The sequence below is a fragment of the Pseudophryne corroboree genome, chromosome 5 (genome assembly GCF_028390025.1).
Source record: "Pseudophryne corroboree isolate aPseCor3 chromosome 5, aPseCor3.hap2, whole genome shotgun sequence".
NCBI lineage: Eukaryota > Metazoa > Chordata > Amphibia > Anura > Myobatrachidae > Pseudophryne > Pseudophryne corroboree.
This window is the reverse complement of record NC_086448.1, coordinates 515,739,386-515,760,419: the sequence shown is the minus strand read 5'-3', so window position 1 is coordinate 515,760,419 and position 21,034 is coordinate 515,739,386. Positions and strand designations below refer to the sequence as shown.

At 45.6% G+C, this 21,034-nt stretch overlaps 1 protein-coding gene across 4 annotated transcripts in view; it reads right to left on the bottom strand.

Annotated features, from left to right (window-relative positions):
• The window catches only part of FARS2 (phenylalanyl-tRNA synthetase 2, mitochondrial), a 1,040,929-nt gene that overhangs the window by 627,205 nt on the left and 392,690 nt on the right, over positions 1–21,034 (bottom strand). For all 4 annotated transcript variants that reach the window (XM_063923085.1, XM_063923087.1, XM_063923086.1 and 1 more), the window contains one exon: positions 17,714–17,873. In XM_063923085.1, coding sequence (XP_063779155.1) covers positions 17,714–17,873 — 160 coding nt within the window. The remainder of the gene's footprint in view (positions 1–17,713; positions 17,874–21,034) is intronic.

Here is a 21,034-nt window from a genome sequence, read left to right as displayed (position 1 = left end):
CGATGGTCATCCCAGAGGGGAAGTCGTAAGCCCACTTGTACTACTTCCAGTAAGCAATTGACTGTTCAACAGTCCTTTGCGAGGAAGATGAAATATCACAGCAGTCATCCTACTGCAAAGCGGATAACTGAGGCCTTGACAACTATGTTGGTGTTAGACGTGCGTCCGGTATCCGCCGTTAGTTCACAGGGAACTAGACAATTTATTGAGGCAGTGTGCCCCCGTTACCAAATACCATCTAGGTTCCACTTCTCTAGGCAGGCGATACCGAGAATGTACACGGACGTCAGAAAAAGACTCACCAGTGTCCTAAAAAATGCAGTTGTACCCAATGTCCACTTAACCACGGACATGTGGACAAGTGGAGCAGGGCAGGGTCAGGACTATATGACTGTGACAGCCCACTGGGTAGATGTATGGACTCCCGCCGCAAGAACAGCAGCGGCGGCACCAGTAGCAGCATCTCGCAAACGCCAACTCTTTCCTAGGCAGGCTACGCTTTGTATCACCGCTTTCCAGAATACGCACACAGCTGAAAACCTCTTACGGCAACTGAGGAAGATCATCGCGGAATGGCTTACCCCAATTGGACTCTCCTGTGGATTTGTGGCATCGGACAACGCCAGCAATATTGTGTGTGCATTAAATATGGGCAAATTCCAGCACGTCCCATGTTTTGCACATACCTTGAATTTGGTGGTGCAGAATTTTTTAAAAAACGACAGGGGCGTGCAAGAGATGCTGTCGGTGGCCAGAAGAATTGCGGGACACTTTCGGCGTACAGGCACCACGTACAGAAGACTGGAGCACCACCAAAAACTACTGAACCTGCCCTGCCATCATCTGAAGCAAGAAGTGGTAACGAGGTGGAATTCAACCCTCTATATGCTTCAGAGGTTGGAGGAGCAGCAAAAGGCCATTCAAGCCTATACAATTGAGCACGATATAGTAGGTGGAATGCACCTGTCTCAAGCACAGTGGAGAATGATTTCAACGTTGTGCAAGGTTCTGATGCCCTTTGAACTTGCCACACGTGAAGTCAGTTCAGACACTGCCAGCCTGAGTCAGGTCATTCCCCTCATCAGGCTTTTGCAGAAGAAGCTGGAGACATTGAAGGAGGAGCTAACACGGAGCGATTCCGCTAGGCATGTGGGACTTGTGGATGGAGCCCTTAATTCGCTTAACAAGGATTCACGGGTGGTCAATCTGTTGAAATCAGAGCACTACATTTTGGCCACCGTGCTCGATCCTAGATTTAAAGCCTACCTTGGATCTCTCTTTCCGGCAGACACAAGTCTGCTGGGGTTGAAAGACCTGCTGGTGACAAAATTGTCAAGTCAAGCGGAACGCGACCTGTCAACATCTCCTCCTTCACATTCTCCCGCAACTGGGGGTGCGAGGAAAAGGCTCAGAATTCCGAGCCCACCCGCTGGCGGTGATGCAGGGCAGTCTGGAGCGACTGCTGATGCTGACATCTGGTCCGGACTGAAGGACCTGACAACGATTACGGACATGTCGTCTACTGTCACTGCATATGATTCTCTCAACATTGATAGAATGGTGGAGGATTATATGAGTGACCGCATCCAAGTAGGCACGTCACACAGTCCGTACTTATACTGGCAGGAAAAAGAGGCAATTTGGAGGCCCTTGCACAAACTGGCTTTATTCTACCTAAGTTGCCCTCCCACAAGTGTGTACTCCGAAAGAGTGTTTAGTGCCGCCGCTCACCTTGTCAGCAATCGGCGTACGAGGTTACATCCAGAAAATGTGGAGAAGATGATGTTCATTAAAATGAATTATAATCAATTCCTCCGCGGAGACATTGACCAGCAGCAATTGCCTCCACAAAGTACACAGGGAGCTGAGATGGTGGATTCCAGTGGGGACGAATTGATAATCTGTGAGGAGGGGGATGTACACGGTGATATATCGGAGGGTGATGATGAGGTGGACATCTTGCCTCTGTAGAGCCAGTTTGTGCAAGGAGAGATTAATTGCTTCTTTTTTTGGGGGGGTCCAAACCAACCCGTCATATCAGTCACAGTCGTGTGGCAGACCCTGTCACTGAAATGATGGGTTGGTTAAAGTGTGCATGTCCTGTTTTGTTTATACAACATAAGGGTGGGTGGGAGGGCCCAAGGACAATTCCATCTTGCACCTCTTTTTTCTTTTCTTTTTCTTTGCATCATGTGCTGATTGGGGAGGGTTTTTTGGAAGGGACATCCTGCGTGACACTGCAGTGCCACTCCTAAATGGGCCCGGTGTTTGTGTCGGCCACTAGGGTCGCTAATCTTACTCACACAGTCAGCTACCTCATTGCGCCTCTTTTTTTCTTTGCGTCATGTGCTGTTTGGGGAGGGTTTTTTGGAAGGGACATCCTGCGTGACACTGCAGTGCCACTCCTAGATGGGCCCGGTGTTTGTGTCGGCCACTAGGGTCGCTAATCTTACTCACACAGCTACCTCATTGCGCCTCTTTTTTTCTTTGCGTCATGTGCTGTTTGGGGAGGGTTTTTTGGAAGGGACATCCTGCGTGACACTGCAGTGCCACTCCTAGATGGGCCCGGTGTTTGTGTCGGCCACTAGGGTCGCTAATCTTACTCACACAGCTACCTCATTGCGCCTCTTTTTTTCTTTGCGTCATGTGCTGTTTGGGGAGGGTTTTTTGGAAGGGACATCCTGCGTGACACTGCAGTGCCACTCCTAGATGGGCCCGGTGTTTGTGTCGGCCACTAGGGTCGCTAATCTTACTCACACAGCTACCTCATTGCGCCTCTTTTTTTCTTTGCGTCATGTGCTGTTTGGGGAGGGTTTTTTGGAAGGGCCATCCTGCGTGACACTGCAGTGCCACTCCTAGATGGGCCCGGTGTTTGTGTCGGCCACTAGGGTCGCTAATCTTACTCACACAGCTACCTCATTGCGCCTCTTTTTTTCTTTGCGTCATGTGCTGTTTGGGGAGGGTTTTTTGGAAGGGACATCCTGCGTGACACTGCAGTGCCACTCCTAGATGGGCCCGGTGTTTGTGTCGGCCACTAGGGTCGCTTATCTTACTCACACAGCGACCTCGGTGCAAATTTTAGGACTAAAAATAATATTGTGAGGTGTGAGGTATTCAGAATAGACTGAAAATGAGTGTAAATTATGGTTTTTGAGGTTAATAATACTTTGGGATCAAAATGACCCCCAAATTCTATGATTTAAGCTGTTTTTTAGTGTTTTTTGAAAAAAACACCCGAATCCAAAACACACCCGAATCCGACAAAAAAAATTCGGTGAGGTTTTGCCAAAACGCGTTCGAACCCAAAACACGGCCGCGGAACCGAACCCAAAACCAAAACACAAAACCCGAAAAATTTCAGGCGCTCATCTCTAGAATAGATATGAAATAAGTTTGAATGTATGAGGTAATGTGTAGCTGATTAAAGAAATTAGGTTTGTATATGTGTTTATATATTTAACTGTATATTTGTGTTTTACTGCAAGATGGTAAAACATAGTGTAGGGAACAGGTTTATTCTGCTCTAGCCATAAATAAGGCTAGAGAGGTCACAGTATAACAGAGAAAGCATTTACTATCAAATGGACACTGGAATCCACAGGTGTACATTTAGATCAGAATCAAGATGTGCAATACCTCTAGTAATTATAAAACTAGCTGGTCAATGGTCCAGTTGTAGGTCAGATCATGGGTCATAAAACAGTAGCTTACATTAGCTACTACAAAAAGAGATCACATCCATTGATAAAACATGCTTCAGGCAAACAAATATTGTTACACTTCAAATAACCAAAGGAAGGTCTTTGATGTGCAGTATAAGGAAAGGACACGTTTTATGGCACCAAACCTGCTTGAGCAGAATATCCAATTTGGAGCAGAGCATGTTTTACGACACCTTGGAATGTAAATGGCACACCTATAATTATATTTTGCACTGAGAACTATGAGAATATGATAGTTTGAATTGGTAAAATATAGGATAAAAAGAGGTAGGTCTGATAGTTAGGGGTTAGAAGGAAGAAGGAGAAGGAGAGAAGGAAGGAAGTCAGTCAGGAGGAGAAGTCATGGAGAAGATGCAGAAGGAATGATCCTTGGGATGGCAATCTTTAACTTGCAAGTATACACTTTATGTTAGCAATTGAAACTGTTTGTGAAACTTATGTCATGTTGTTTTATGTTATATAACGAAGGAAGCATTAGATAAATAATTAGTATATATATCACTACTGTGTATATCTTATTCTGTACGATTTGATCTGCCTGTAAATAAATAATCATACAAAAAGAGCGGTAATATTCAAGCTTGAACTCTCTTTAAGGAATCTTTACTTCATAATTTCATAAGTCATATATATAAGGACTGCATATATTTATCAGCCACTTAGTAAGCCTGACATAATATATTTGCAGATATATATGATAAACACATATTAATTAAAATATATCCATATATTAAATACCATATATGATATATTAAATATTAATATTCATAAATATGACTCCATAAATCAATAGTAGGTCTGAATACAATATGGCCCCCAAATGAACCATCCGCTGTGACGGATTCAGAGACGACTTTTCCCAATTTATGAGCCACCCGTGTCTCTGTAAACAAACTATTGTCTGTTGAAGATGGCTCAAAAGTAACTCCTGCGAATGTGCCAGGATTAACAGGTCGTCAAGGTATGGGAATATTCTTAACCCCTGCTTGCGGAGATAAGATGCCATAACCACCATAATTTTGGTAAACACCCTGGGTGCTGTTGCTAGCCCAAAGGTCAAGGCTTGAAACTCAAAATGTTCCTGAAGAATGGCAAACCTTAGGTAACACTGATGAGTCAGTGCTATAGGCACATGTAGGTAAGCATCCTGTACATCCAGAGATACCATGTAATCTCCCGGTTCCATAGCCAACATTTTGGAGCGTAATGTCTCCATGTGGAAACTTGGGATCCAAATGTATTTGTTTAACATTTTCAGATTGAGAATTGGTCGAAATGACTCATTTGGCTTCTGGATCAGAAATAGATTGGAGTAAAACCCCTGTCCCCTTTGTGATGGAGGTACTGGGACAATCACACCTGACTGCAGTAATTTTTGAACTGCTTCTTGTAGGGCATTGGCCTTCGACTCTATACGAGACGGGCTGGTGAAAAAAAATCTTTGAGGAGGCTGCCTCCTGAATGGGAACCCATACCCCTGAGATACCACCTTCTGCACCCAAGCATCTGTTGTCGACTGTTGCCATATGTGTGCAAAACGAAGGAGTCGGCCCCCAACCCTGGAATCCTCCAGGTGGAGGCCCGTCTCTTCAGGCTGATGGTTTCTGTTCAGGCTTGGAAGCTGGCTTTTGCTAGCCCACTGCTTCCTACCCCTGGTTTTGAACTGGGGTTGCTCAGACTCCTCCTTAGCCTTTGCTTTGCCTTGCCATCGAAATGGCCGAAACTTTGAACCCCTAGACTTAGGGTTATAACTAGTCGGAAATCTGACCTTCTTTGACTCAGCTTCCGATTCTAGAATGTCTGACAACCGTTTCCCAAACAATATATTACCAATGAAAGGTAATGCTTCCAATTCCTTCTTGGATTCTGCCTCTGCTTTCCAAGTACGCAGCCAAATTGCTCTACGAGTGGCTACTGTCAAGGCTGATGCTCTAGAAGCGATTTTACCCATGTCAATTGCTGCTTTTTCCAAGTGTTGGGCAGATTGTCTTAAACGGCTTAAATTATACTCTTGCTCCCTATTAGGAGAAGAGAGGTCATTCTCTAGTTCCTCTATCCATTCGCCCATTGCCTTTGCTATCCAGGCCGAAGCCATAGCCGGTCTTACCACTGCTCCTGCAAGAGAAAATATATTTTTCAAGAAGCTATCTACCCTTCTGTCTGTGACATCATTTAGTGAGGTAGATGACAGTGGTAAAGCAGATTTATGCACAAGTCACAGTACATGTGCATCTACTTTTGGAGGAACTTCTCTTTTCGAACAATCCGCAGCTGGAAATGGATAATAAGAATTCCATCTTTTCGGAATCTTATACTTTTTACTAGGCGTCGCCCAAGATTCTTCCATTATTTCCGTCCGCTCATCTGTCGCTGGGAATTCAGCTTTAACTGATTTTGTTCGTTTAAACACAGGTGCTTTAGACTTTGACACTGTTTTGCTGGCTCTTCCAAAGAGAGAACAGCCTTCACAGCCTCAATAAGTTCAGCTACATCCTCTGAAATAAAACTCTGCGACTGATCATCATACAGAGTATTTGAATATACTATATCATCATCTGTTGTATCATCTTGTGTAGTCTTCCACATAGACGCATCTGTCTTAGTCTTACCTGTCCCTTGGTTACTTGTAGAGGCTACGGGAACCAAGCCGTAGTGAGGGAGCTGCATGTATGGGTTAATAGTGTAACCTAACCCCTGGGGTTGTGCTGCCGGAGTTAACCTGTCCGCTATTGAAGACAAAGTTTATGCAATTGCGGTCGAATTCTGGCTGGAATTCGACCGTTTTTAAATTCAACACAATTCGACAGTCACATACTCTCCTGCCGGAACCCAAATTCGACATATTCAATAAAAAACGAATTTGACTGTCGAAAAACGGACCAATTGACGGATATGTGCGTCCTGGATTCGACTTTTGGACGGCACAAAAAATAAGAGTTTACTCACCGGTAATTCTATTTCTCGTAGTCCGTAGTGGATGCTGGGGACTCCGTAAGGACCATGGGGAATAGACGGGCTCCGCAGGAGACTGGGCACTCTAAAGAAAGATTAGGTACTATCTGGTGTGCACTGGCTCCTCCCTCTATGCCCCTCCTCCAGACCTCAGTTAAGGAAACTGTGCCCGGAAGAGCTGACATTACAAGAAAAGGATTTGGAATCCAGGGTAAGACTCATACCAGCCACACCAATCACACCATACAACTTGTGATAACCTTACCCAGTTGACAGTATGAACAACAACTGAGCATCACTCAAAAGGATGCCACATAACAATAACCCTTTATTAAGCAATAACTATATACATGTATTGCAGAAAGTCCGCACTTCGGACGGGCGCCCAGCATCCACTACGGACTACGAGAAATAGAATTACCGGTGAGTAAATTCTTATTTTCTCTGACGTCCTAGTGGATGCTGGGGACTCCGTAAGGACCATGGGGATTATACCAAAGCTCCCAAACGGGCGGGAGAGTGCGGATGACTCTGCAGCACCGCATGGGCAAACACAAAAGGTCCTCCTCAGCCAGGGTATCAAACTTGTAGAATTTTGCAAATGTGTTTGAACCCGACCAAGTAGCAGCTCGGCAAAGCTGCAATGCCGAGACCCCTCGGGCAGCCGCCCAAGAAGAACCCACCTTCCTTGTGGAATGGGCTTTTACTGATTTTGGATGCGGCAACCCAGCCGCACAATGATCCTGCTGAATCGTGTTACAGATCCAGCTAGCAATAGTTTGCTTTGAAGCCGGAGCACCCAGCTTGTTGGATGCACACAGGATAAACAGCGAGTCAGTTTTCCTGACTCCAGCCGTTCTGGATACAAAAATCTTCAAAGCCCGGACTACGTCCAGCCACTTGGAGTCCTCAAAGTCACGAGTAGCCGCAGGCACCACATTAGGTTGGTTCAAATGAAAAGATGATACCACCCTTTGCAGGAATTTCGGACGAGTCCGCAATTCTGCCCTGTCCATATGGAAAACCAGGTAGGGGCTTTTACCTGACAAAGCCGCCAATTCTGAAACACGCCTAGCCGAGGCTAAGGCCAACAGCATGACCACTTTCCACGACGCCTAGCCGAGGCTAAGGCCAACAGCATGACCACTTTCCACGTGAGATACTTGAGCTCCACGGTCTTCAGTGGCTCAAACCCGTGGGATTTCAGGAAACTCAACACCACGTTAAGATCCTAAGGCGCCACTGGTGGCACAATAGGGGGCTGAATATGCAGCACTCCCTTAACAAATGTCTGAACCTCAGGCAGTGAAGCCAGTTCATTTTGAAAGAAAATGGATAGGGCCGAAATCTGGACCTTTATGGACCCTAATTTTAGGCCCATAGTCACTCCTGACTGTAGGAAGTGTAGGAATCGACCCAGCTGGAATTCCTCTGTAGGGGCCTTCCTGGCCTCACAGCAATCAACATATTTTCGCCATATATGGTGATAATGCTTCGCTGTCACGCCCTTCCTAGCCTTTATCAGCGTAGGAATAACTGCATCCGGAATGCCTTTTTCCGCTAGGATCCGGCGTTCAAACCGCCATGCCGTTAAACACAGCCGCGGTTAGTCTTGGAACAGACAGGGCCCCTGTTGTAACAGGTCCTGTCTGAGAGGCAGAGGCCATGGGTCCTCTGTGAGCATTTCTTGCAGTTCCGGGGTACCAAGTCCTTCTTGGCCAATCCGGAGCAATGAATATTGTTCTCACTCCTCTTTTTCTTACAATTCTCAGCACCTTTGGTATGAGAGGTAGAGGAGGAAAAACATAGACCGACTGGAACACCCACGGTGTTACTAGTGCGGCCACAGCTATCGCCTGAGGGTCCCTTGACCTGGCGTAATACCTTTTTAGCTTTTTGTTGAGGTGGGACGCCATCATGTCCACCTGTGGCAGTTCCCACCAATTTGCAATCTGCGTGAAGACTTCCTGATGAAGTCCCCACTCTCCCGGGTGGAGGTCGTGCCTGCTGAGGAAGTCCGCTTCCCAGTTGTCCACTCCCGGAATGAACACTGCTGACAGTGCGCTTATGTGATTCTCCGCCCAGCGAAGAATTCTGGTGGCTTCTACCATCGCCACCCTGCTCCATGTGCCGCCTTGGCGGTTTACATGAGCCACTGCGGTCTGACTGGATCAGAACCGGTTGGTCGCGAAGCAGGATCTCCGCTTGACTTAGGGCGTTGTATATGGCCCTTAGTTGATGTGAAGGCAAGTCACCTGACTTGACCACAGCCCCTGGAAATTTCTTCCCTGTGTGACTGCCCCCCACCCTCGGAGGCTTGCATCCGTGGTCACCAGGACCCAGTCCTGAATGCCGAATCTGCGACCTTCAAGAAGGTGAGCACTCTGCCGCCACCACAGGAGAGACACCCTGGCCCTGGGGGATAGGGTGATTAACCGATGCATCTGAAGATGTGATCCGGACCATTTGTCCAGTAAGTCCCATTGGAAGGACCTCGTATGGAACCTGCCGAAGGGAATGGCCTCGTATGAGGCCACCCTCCTTCCCAGGACTCGAGTGCAGTGATGCACTGACCCCTGTTTTGGTTTTAATAGATTCCTGACCAGTGTCACGAGCTCCTGAGCTCTCTCTATCGGGAGATAACCCTTTTCTGGTCTGTGTCTAGGATCATGCCTAGGAGAAGCAGATGAGCTGTAAGAACCCACTGCGACTTTGGAATATATAGAATCCAGCCGTGTTGCCGTTACACTTCCAGAGAAAGTGATACACTGTTCAGCAACTGCTCTCTTGATCTCGCTTTTATGAGGAGATCGTCTAAGTACGTGATAATAGTGACACCTTGCTTACGCAGGAGCACCATCATTTCCGCAATTACCTTGGTGAACATTCTCAAGGCCGTGGAGAGACCAAACGGCAACTTCTGAAATTGGTAATGACAATCCCGTACCGTAATTCTGAGGTACGCCTGATGAGGTGGATAAATGGGGACCTGAAGGTATGCATCCTTTATGTCCCGAGTCACCTTTCAGGCTTGCAATAACCGCTCTTAGCGATTCCAACTTGAACTTGAACCTTTTCAGGTATATGTTCAGGGATTTTAAATTCAATATGGGTCCGACCGAACCGTCAGGTTACGGGACTACAACATGGTCGAATATTAACCCCCTCCTTGTTGAAGGAGGGGAACCTTGACCACCGCCTCTTGAAGAAACAATTTGTGAATTGCAGTTAACACTGTTTCCCTCTCGTGGGGGGAAGCCGGCAGGGCCGTCGGTGAGGGGGCATCTTCTCAAAGTCCAGCTTATATCCCTGAGACACAATATCGATCGCCCAGGGATCTAACAGGGAGTGAACCCACTTGTGGCTGAACTTACGAAGGCGTGCCCCCACCGGGCCTAGCTCCGTCTGTGGAGCCCCAGCGACATGCGGTGGATTTTTGTAGAGGCCGGGGAGGACTTCTGTTCCTGGGAACTAGCTGTGTTGTGCAGCTTCTTTCCTCTGCCGCCGCCTCTGGCAAGAAAGGACGCACCTCGGACTTTCTTGTTTCTTTATTCGAAAGGCTGCATTTGATAATGTCGTGCTTTCCTAGGCTGTGCAGGAATATAAGGCAAAATATTAGAATTTACCAGCTAAAGCTGCGGAGAGCAGGTCCGAGAACCCTTCTCCACACAATCCTCAGCCTTCCATATGCCTCTTAAGTCGGCATCATCTGTCCATTGCATATTCTACAGGACACGTCAAGTAGAAATCGACATAGCTTTGACTCCAGGACCCAGTATACTCATGTCTCTTTGGGCATGTTTTATATATATATATATATATATATCTCTTAAGACAGCATCTTCAATATGTATATATCTATATATATACATATATATATATATATCTATATGCTTACTAGGGTCTCAATCTCTGCTGATAAGGTACCTGTCCACGCTGCCACAGCGCTATAAACCCATGCCGACACAATCGCCGGTCTGAGTAGTGTACTAGAATGTGCACGCTATCTGCAGGATCCTGAGTACAGCTAGTGCTACCGTCTGGGCAGACGTGACACCCTAGGGGAAGAATCCCATCACATCCTAGCCCTAGTGGGGAAAGGATACTGCCTGAGAATTCCTTGTGGGAAGCTGCAGTTTCTTGTCTGGAGATTCCCGCCCTTTTTCCTCATGAGAGGAGGGAAATTTACCTCAGCTTTCTTCCCCTTAACATGTGTACCCTTGTGTCAGGGACAAATGAGTCATCAGTGATATGCAAATCATCTTTTATTACAATAATCATATATTGAATACCTTTCAGCCATTTTGGCTGTAACTTTGCATTATCGTAGTCGACACTGGAGTCAAACTCCGTGTCGATATCAGTGTTTATTATTTTGGATAGTGAGCATTGTGAGACTCTGAAGGTCTCTGTGACACAGGGACAGACATAGGTAGATTTCCTGTCTGTTCGCTAATCTTTTGTGCAAGAAATTCACCTTACCACTTACACATATCCAAACAGGTGTCGGCGTTGTCGACGGAGACACCCTCTCACACACATATTTTCTCTATCTCCTCCTTAGGGGAGCCTTTTTACCTCAGACATGTCGACACACGCATACCGACACACCACACACACAGGGGATGCTCTATTTGAAGACAGTTCCCCCACAAGGCCCTTTGGAGAGACAGAGAGAGAGTATGCCAGCACACACCCCAGCGCTATATAACCCAGGGATTACACTACAACTCAGTGTTTACCCAGTAGCTGCTGTATATACAATTTTGCGCCTACATTTATGTCCCCCCCCCCTCTTTTCGCCCTTTGTGTATCTGGATACTGCAGGAGAGAGCCTGGGGAGCTTCTTTCCAGCGGAGCTGTGAAGGGAAAATGGCGCTGGTGTGCTGATGAAGAAGGCCCCGCCCCCTCAGCGGCGGGCTTCTGTCCCGCTTTCTGTGTGAAAAAATGGCGGGGGGTTTTACATATATACAGTGCCTGACTGTATATATGTATTTTATGCCAAAAAGGTACTGCAATTGCTGCCCAGGGCGCTCCCCCCCAGCGCCCTGCACCCTACAGTGACCGGAGTGTGAAAGTGTGCTGGGAGCAATGGCGCACAGCTGCGGTGCTGTGCGCTACCTTAAATAAAGACAGGAGTCTTCTGCCGCCGATTTTGCAGTCTTCAAGCTTCTGTTCTTCTGGCTCTGCGAGGGGGACGGCGGCGCGGCTCCGGGAACGGACAATCGAGGACAGGTGCCTGTGTTCGAACCCTCTGGAGCTAATGGTGTCCAGTAGCCTAAGAAGCGCAACCTAGCTGCAGATAGGTAGGTTTGCTTCTCTCCCCTCAGTCCCACGTAGCAGTAAGTCTGTTGCCAGCAGAAGCTCACTGAAAATAAAAAACCTAACAAATACTTTCTTTTACTAGTAAGCTCAGGAGAGCCCACTAGGAGCACCCAGCTCTGGCCGGGCACAGATTCTAACTGAGGTCTGGAGGAGGGGCATAGAGGGAGGAGCCAGTGCACACCAGATAGTACCTAATCTTTCTTTAGAGTGCCCAGTCTCCTGCGGAGCCCGTCTATTCCCCATGGTCTTTACGGAGTCCCCAGCATCCACTAGGACGTCAGAGAAATGATTAAAAAACCCAGAAAAAAATTGTGTGGGGGTCCCCCCTCCTAAGCATAACCAGCCTCGGGCTCTTTGAGCCGGTCCTGGTTGTAAAAATACGGGGGGAAAATTGACAGGGGATCCCCCGTATTTTCACAACCAGCACTGGGCTCTGCGTCCGGTCCTGGTGCCAAAAATACGGGGGACAAAAAGCGTAGGGGTCCCCCGTATTTTTAACACCAGCACCGGGCTCCACTAGTCAGAGAGATAATGCCACACTTTTATATCGGTCCCTGCGGCCCTGGCATTAAATCACTAGCTAGTCACCCCTGGCCGGGGTACCCTGGAGGAGTGGGGATCCCTTAAATCAAGGGGTCCCCCCCTCCAGCCACCCAAGGGCCAGGGGTGAAGCCCGAGGCTGTCCCCCCCATCCAAGGGCTGCGGATGGGGGGCTGATAGCCAAGTGACAAAATAAAGAGTATTGTTTTTTTGTAGCAGAACTACAAGTCCCAGCAAGCCTCCCCCGCAAGCTGGTACTTGGAGAACCACAAGTACCAGCATGCGGGTGGAAAACGGGCCCACTGGTACCTGTAGTTCTACTACAAAAAATACCCAAATAAAAACAGTACACAGACACCGTGAAAGTAAAACTTTATTACATACATGCCGACACACACATACTTACCTATGTTGACACGAGGTTCGGTCCACTTCTCCAAGTAGAATCCACGGTGTACCTGAAAATAAAATTATACTCACCAAAATCCAGTGTAGATCTGTCCTCTTCTGTTTTGTAATCCACGTACTTGGCAAAAAAACAAACTGCATTTACCCGGACCACGCACTGAAAGGGGTCCCATGTTTACACATGGGACCCCTTTCCCCGAATGCCGGGACCCCCTGTGTCTCCTGTCACAGAGGGTCCCTTCAGCCAATCAGGGAGCGCCACGTCGTGGCACTCGCCTGATTGGCTGTGCGCGTCTGAGCTGTCAGACGGCACATCGCACAGCCGCTCCATTATCTTCAATGGTGGGAACTTGTAGTTCTGCTACAAAAAACAATATTCTGTCTTTGTGTCACTTGGCTATCAGCCTCCCATCTGCAGCCCATGGATGGGGGGGACAGCCTCGGGCTTCACCCCTGGCCCTTGGGTGGCTGGAGGGGGGGGGGGGGGCAGGGGTGAATCCCGAGGCTGTCCCCCCCATCCATGGGCTGGTTATGCTTAGGAGGGGGGACCCCACGCATTTTTTTCTTGAATTTAACCCGTTCACACCCCTTCCCACTGAAAACCATGCTCTGATCTCTCCATATTATTTTAGTCAGTTAAAAAAATATATATAAATAATACTTGTGTCTCCTAATAGACAAACCAAGTACATAATCCCTTCTAATATAAATAGATATGCTATTAGCAATAAAAAACACACAAAAAAAAACATGTTTTTAAAATTTTTATTAGATTCCGCCAGCAAAGTGAGGCGGAATGAAATTGACGAAATTACTGTCGAAAAGCACTGTTGTCGAATCGACATTCTTCAATTGAATATACTTTTGTCGAAAAGCCGCATTTTTACCATTGCAGACATGTCGAATTTGACAACTGTCGAATTTCAAAAAGTCGAATCTGAAATGTCCGTTTTTTTGTCGAAGAGTACTGTATTGCATTGTCAAATTTTTTTTGTGTCGAAAATGCCCTGTTTTTCGATATTTGCGGCAATTCGACCGCAATTGCATATACCCCAAAGTCTTTGCGAACATACTCCATGGTGGCTCTATTGGCTGTTGAACCAAATCCTGTTTTTTTCTTTGCTGAAAAGCAAAACAGTTCGCACATAACCCCTCATGTGTGACCAACTGGTCAATTAATCCTGTTTTACAAGATAAAAACGTTAGGGATGTAGGAGTGCCTGATAAATTCTCCTCGTCACTTTTGCCGCTCACAGACTTGGTAATAATCTGATAATGACTAAACAATTTGTGACTGAAAATCACCTATATATAGATATACAGAAGTGAGATCAATCTGACCACAACCGTGCACCTGAATTGAGGGTCAGAACAGGACTGACGACATAGAAAAGTCAGCACACATACTAGCAGTCAGTCACATGTTAAGGCATTAAACACTGTCATATGAGAATACAACCACCATAACAACTTACAAGTAAGTAGGAAAATTGTACTTCTGTTTTAACTGGGTTTTTTCAAACATAACATGCAGAAACAACAGTAATATACAGATCTCATATGCAATATGTACTAAAATTAACAATTCATACTAACAAGTAGAGAGAATTTTTAGTACTGTATACCCTTCCTCCATAGAGCGGGATACAGGGAGACTCACCACACCTCCATATCCAAGCAAATACGCTCGCAAGACGCTGAGTGGATTCAGACGCTACTGATGTACACTACCGCTTCTGATAACTGATGAAAGACACAGTCGCTCACTGACGGACACGGACGCTCAGTGACTTCCACGTGTATGCAGAAACTAAGGCCTGCGACTCGGTCTAGGCGGGATCTCTAGTGTACACAACCGCAGCGTCTAAGCTGCGACTGAGTACCCTCGTGGTAGCGTCTGAGACAAAAGTGAGGTCATTCAGTTCATGGACGGGAGACGCGCGAAAACTGGTCATGAACTCGGAGGAGGGGTGGCCAGGAGAGCGTCTGAATCTTCCTGTTGACTTAAACTCTAAGGATCGCGGCCTCTACCTAGTCCTGGCGCCTATGATCCCTAGAGCGTAGCGCTGTCGCACTCGAGGTGTTCGGCGCATCAACACACTGTTTGTAGTCTCCACCAAAAGCAGTGTAGCTGTGTCCGGACCCCTCTAGTAAGAGGAAATCCATAGACTTACCTTCCCCCCATGCTCCGGCCACAGCCTGGTTACGTCTGCTGGACCTGCTAGAACATCCGACACAGACACCCGTCGAGACAGCACTGTACTGCAAAGGTAAGCGTTGTTGCAACCCGGTGGGGAGTTGTTGGAGCGACTCTTTCCAGTATGCGTTTAAGACGCTGTTAAGAAAAGTCGCTCAAAAAACCATAGTAAGACTATAAAAATAACATAATAAAAGCTTCAGGCTGCTTTATTAACAGCAGCCCTGTGACCATGGTCCGACTCCTGCCGCACCAAACAAAAACTGATTTGACTGAGTCAGTGGGCGGGATTATATGGTGAAGCCCTGATGCATCCTGGGAGGCCAGAAAGCTTGTGACCGTGTTCGTGCCATTTCCGCTATCGCTCCGGCATATCCCAATGTTATCCTGTGGACCCAGCCAGAGAAACTAACATTTTAAAATAAACTGAAGAAAACTCTGGAGCTAGCAGAGTGTGCATCCTCTCCTGAGGGCACTTTTTTCTAAATTGCCTGTAGGAGGGAGGCATAGAGGGGAGGAACCAGTACACCCAGTTGAAGAAATTTAAAGTGCACTGGCTCCTTTGGGCCCCGTCTATACCCATCGTACTAATGTGTCCCTAATATCCCTTACGGATGCTAGAGAAATATATGTATATATGTCGGGTAACGATTTGCTCAAAATTTTAACTTATATCATCAGATTGACCTGCATGCAAGACCAACCTGAAACAACTCAAGGGAGCGCACAATAGTGCATACACACTGGACTAGGTGAACCGATCCATCAGAATCGTGGCTGATGTGCACCCAGCTTTCTCCTTAATACAAACGTGCCTAAACAAATCTGGGCAAAAACAAAGAAAAACTAAACGCTTTTCTCTATGACTTTACAACAGATTTCAGGCTTTATGCACTGCTAAATAACAGCTTGACTCTATATTTAATGAGGTTTTTTTTTATATAAAAAACTCAAAACCCAAACAATTTCCTAAATAAGTTTGGCAATTGCTTTAACTTTGATCCAATGGAAAGTACATGATGAATGTTTCTTCGAGAGTTAAATCCCGGGTGAGTTTCGCCTATTTTCCAAACATGGAGATTTACTACAGGCAAATACAAGAGAGAACTCATAAACCAAATGGAAAAACACAAGAAATAATTCAATCACAATTCATTACACCATCAGCCAAACTCGCAAGTACTTTTAACTGAAAACATAAAAGTTGGGAATTTACACTCTATCAAGAATGAAGCAAACTTGTGTGTACAATCTCAAAGCAAATAGACGCCTGTGATTTGCGAGTTCTGCAGAAAATTGGAAACTCGGCACAAATTACAAACTCACCTGAGTGTTTAAACTCCCCCGAAATGATTTGTGTGTTTAAAGTTAAGGTTAATTATCACACAATCAGGATGCCTATAAAAGTGGTTATAGCACAAGCATTATTTTGTGTGAGAGACAATGGCAAAGTTTGTGTGCACTACCATGGCTAGCACATGGCTGGGATATCAGAGGCTCTATCACCAGGGTGAAAAGACCCAGAACCGAGAAACTGAACAGGCTCAAGAGGTAAGGTAGGTACCACGGAGGCTGCACAGGCCACTGTTTTTTAGGTGGTGTTTGAACTTGAATGCATTGGTCTCTGGCGAGGTCATACAGGTGTTCCAGCTAAATCGTACCAACATCTTCTATCTGTATGACCAAGTCAAACTGGACCTAGACTCTGGCACAGAATGGTCACATTCTGTCTCAGGCACTTTTTTTGGCTTCTGGCAGCTTCCAGTCTGTCACTGGTAGAGTCAGTGGGATATTGATATCATTATCTGCTTCCATAGCAAGGACTCACAGTGGCATGTAGTCAAGGTAGCTTTTTATAGCATTGCAAGCATGCCAAATGTGCTTGGTGCTATAGACTGCACACACAGTGGGCTGAGACCACCTAGGACCAGGTGCAGGTGATTTGTGAAGCGAAAACAAAAATCATGAGTGTTGTAGTCAGTTTCCTTATCCTCACCCAGTCATCCCTCTTAGAAAAATGTAATGAGGGATAGCTGTTGGGTATATACACCTATCAATGTTTTGTTCTCAATAACCATATTCCTATATGTGAACTAATTTTGTTTTCTTTCAATGTCTTTAAAATCTACAAAGGATTTGGACTATGTGTGTTGTTCATGGCTACTGACTCTGTTGCTGCTTCCTGATTCTCCCCATCACTAATTGGTTTGCCACTTGTTGTGTCCTGACTCCAGCAACAAAACAGATGGCCATTGATGGTGTAAACCATCAATATAAGCCAGCAATGGCACCATCCATAGAGACCATCGATAGTTGACTTGTTACTGGCCATCCCAAGTCGAGCCTGATAAATACTTTTTCAATGTAATCTGGTAAGACCAACACGCAATGTAGAATGTCACCTCATGCATCAAGCTCTAACGGATAGCAAACTTGCAAGCAGGAGCCTCTGGTTATACAGTCTCATTTTACTACTGCATTTGATTGCACATGGAAAGTTCAGCAAACCATGCTGATGACAATAAGTTGTACATACAAACCTTCATAATGTCTGAGGAAATGTACATACCTTCACCAAACAGATGAGTGATTAGTTTAGAAAGAGTATGCTTTAGCTGAAACTCCACTAGTTTCATAGCTTCTAGCGTGTGTGTCTCTTGCTTCTTAGGCGTGTGAAAACCTTGCTCAAACAACTGGCACCCATCCCTATTGTCCACTTCAGCAAAAAGCTGTAAAAAGAATACATCAAATCTGATCAAGCAGCTGTTTTATAGTTAATTGCACCAAAGCATTATTGACACAGTATATATAACTTTTAATGGCAGTAAATCACATTTAGCAATGCCTGTTTATAACATGAATAAATGATAAGATCCGTGACCAAATGACTGTTGAATAATCATTCTTAAATTTTCTATCTCATGTGTGAACAATACGGTTATATATTTTATCTTTCAGTTATCAAAGGGAGATTAACTTATTGCACACGTGGGTATTTTAAAATCCCAAATAATAAATATCTATTAACTTATGTAATATGTAAAGATATAACCAATAAGACTGCACATCCCTATGAACATTTCAGCTTTTTAATCTTTCCAGCTTCATATGTTATCACTTTACTTCTATGTATTTTATTTAACTATAAATGAAAGTAAAAATTATACTTTAGGCATCAGAAATGCAAAAATACTGCCTCCTACTCATCAAAATAGATAACAAAGGCAATATTAACGAAAAAACAATCCCAGGATTCCCGGGATTGGCTGCATTTCAGAGCCGCCGCCCCCACCCCGGTCAGATGAAACACAACAATTACACCAGGGGTGGGACACTTCCAAGGTGTTCTGGCGGCTGGGCGGGCAGTGCGGTGGTGAGGTCCTGCGGCTGCGCAGTGTTGTGTAAAGTCAGGTCATGCTGCGCAGCCGCTGGATCTCACCGACGGAGCCAGGGGAGGTGAGCAGAAGGAGACGGGCAGCGTCTGAGCGTCCTGAGGATGCTCAATGCTGCCCAACATAGCCAAAAATAGGTGGGTGGCCAGTCCCAAAATCCCCGGGATTGGAAGCTCCAATCCCGGGGTTGAATCACGGCCAATTTTACGCCAGGATCACGGGATCCCGCCGATCCCGATCTCGGGATTGGCCACCCTAGTGGTGACCCAAATGCAGAAGCATTTCATTCAAACTGTATAACACAGTGCTGCATTGAAATCTGAAGGTTTATGTGAACTGGACTGTCACTGCTCTCGACAGCCTGGTCCAGGCGGGCAGTGTGATTACACACAATGCAATGCCACTATTTCAACAAGCCTCTAAGGGGCCGATTTAGACACTGACACTGATGTGCAAAAATCAAGATGAAGTGATTTCTGCACATCTGCGCGTGCTCCTGTATGCGCATGATCAAGGTCCTAAACAGCATTCTCTTCAGACCTGGAGCGGGTGGGAACAGGGCGTTTATGCTCTGTTTTAAGGGTGGGCCACAGTGGCTGCGTGACGTCACACGCAGTCGCTGTGACCCTTAACATGGCAGGTAGCCGTCTACCTTCGCAGCTAGGCTGCGCAGGCAGAGGGCTACTCTAAACATGTGAAAGCATCGCCGCCATGCGATGCTCTCGCAAATCTGCAGGTGGGGGAGGGGGGGGGGAATATACATGTGTGTGGATCCGGCATGCGGGGCGGAGTTTCCCTGTGCTGAGCGTCCCCCAGCATGTCAAAGAAACTGATCGTAGATGTGTATTTTCTCATTGAGTTGCACTCTTCCTTTTGCGGCTCTCTGATCACTAGCTTCTTCTCAGCCCTGGTAAGGAACGTATGTACGATGCAATATTACATCTTATGTAATGTAAAACACTCGAGCTTTGACTAATGTGAACAACTGATTGAATATAGACACTTGTGACAATCATCCACAAAAATTATAGCCTGGTTATTTTCCCACATTTTGAGTTTTAACAAATAACTCACACGCAGAACCACACAGAAGATACCGGATAAAATGTAAACACACTTGCAGCCAACACATTATATACATCATGCATTACTGCCTAAACACTTTCAAAGAACTCTTTTCTATTTACTGGGAGGATAACTGTGATAATTAAAAATAAAAAAAACACACGTGTTCAAAGTAATTTTTTTTGTTTTTTTATAATATGTGTGTACAGCCCTACAGTAGTCGGAAAGTGGTTAAAGAGGTGGGAAGGACTACAGCAGGAAGATGGCCTTGTGTAAAGCACAATTTGCGAGTCATTTCCTGAGGCGCCCTGTGTCAGGAGCAACAAATCTTCAGCCCAAAGGCAGAGTCTCTAAAATGCATATAAGGCTACATTAATATTTTGCATAATTCTTGCATGACTTAAGACGCATCAACGTTTTTCTAGACATCAAGGTGAGATAAAATGTTGTATTATTAAAAGTAAAGCCTTATATTCTTTAAGAAACATAAAAAGTTCAAAGAGTTTATATACAGGTAAATGAAAAACTTAACAATGAACTGTTTGTGTCAAGACACAGTAAAAAGTGCTACCCTTGGTGTCCAGCAAAACACCAGCTACTTTCAACATTCCTGTTTTTTGCTCAATTTGGAACAATGGATGGATTTAAAATTTTTAGTTTGCCATAATAGAATATGTATAAAGTAACATATTAAAGAAGCAAATTAAGAAAAATCACAAGGCATGGCTAAATCTCTGAGTCTATGGCATGCAACACTGTGCCATACATGGCGATATATAGCAAAGATGTATGTGGACACATCTGTATGTGTGTTATGTGAAAGATATAGGGAAGGGGAATACATATGTAATCCCGGCAAACGGGATGCCATCTGTCAGTATCCTGACAGTGGCATCCCGTCAGCCAGAATCCCGGCTGCGAGGCAGAAAGTCTGCTCGCCACACTTTGGGCCGGTGGCAAACTTAGCTCGCCACAGGTGAAATTCCCACTCGGGTGGTGGCGTGGACCCACCACCCACATGGGAGTACGGGGCTGCGGTCATGATTGCGACCACCGGCATTTCATTGAGCTGTCAGGATTCCGGCATCGGTATCCTGAACGCAGAGATCCTGATAGCCGGGATATTAACTGCATCCTAGGAAAGGATATATCTTGAAACAGTTATCTGTAAGAACAATGGAAACACCTTGACAATTATGATGGTTAAACAGAGAAAATAAATACTGTAGTATCCACAGCACAAGACATCATAAAATACTGCAAGATTAAGTTATAGATAATGCTTTAAAAGCTTGCATTTATTTATTTATTTATTTATTTTAGAGATAATAGCTTGATCAATCATATAATTCCATAATGTTTGCAGAACCGCAAACAACGACATCATTTCAGTATGAGAGTTAAGATGCATACACACGGTTAGATCCTTGCTA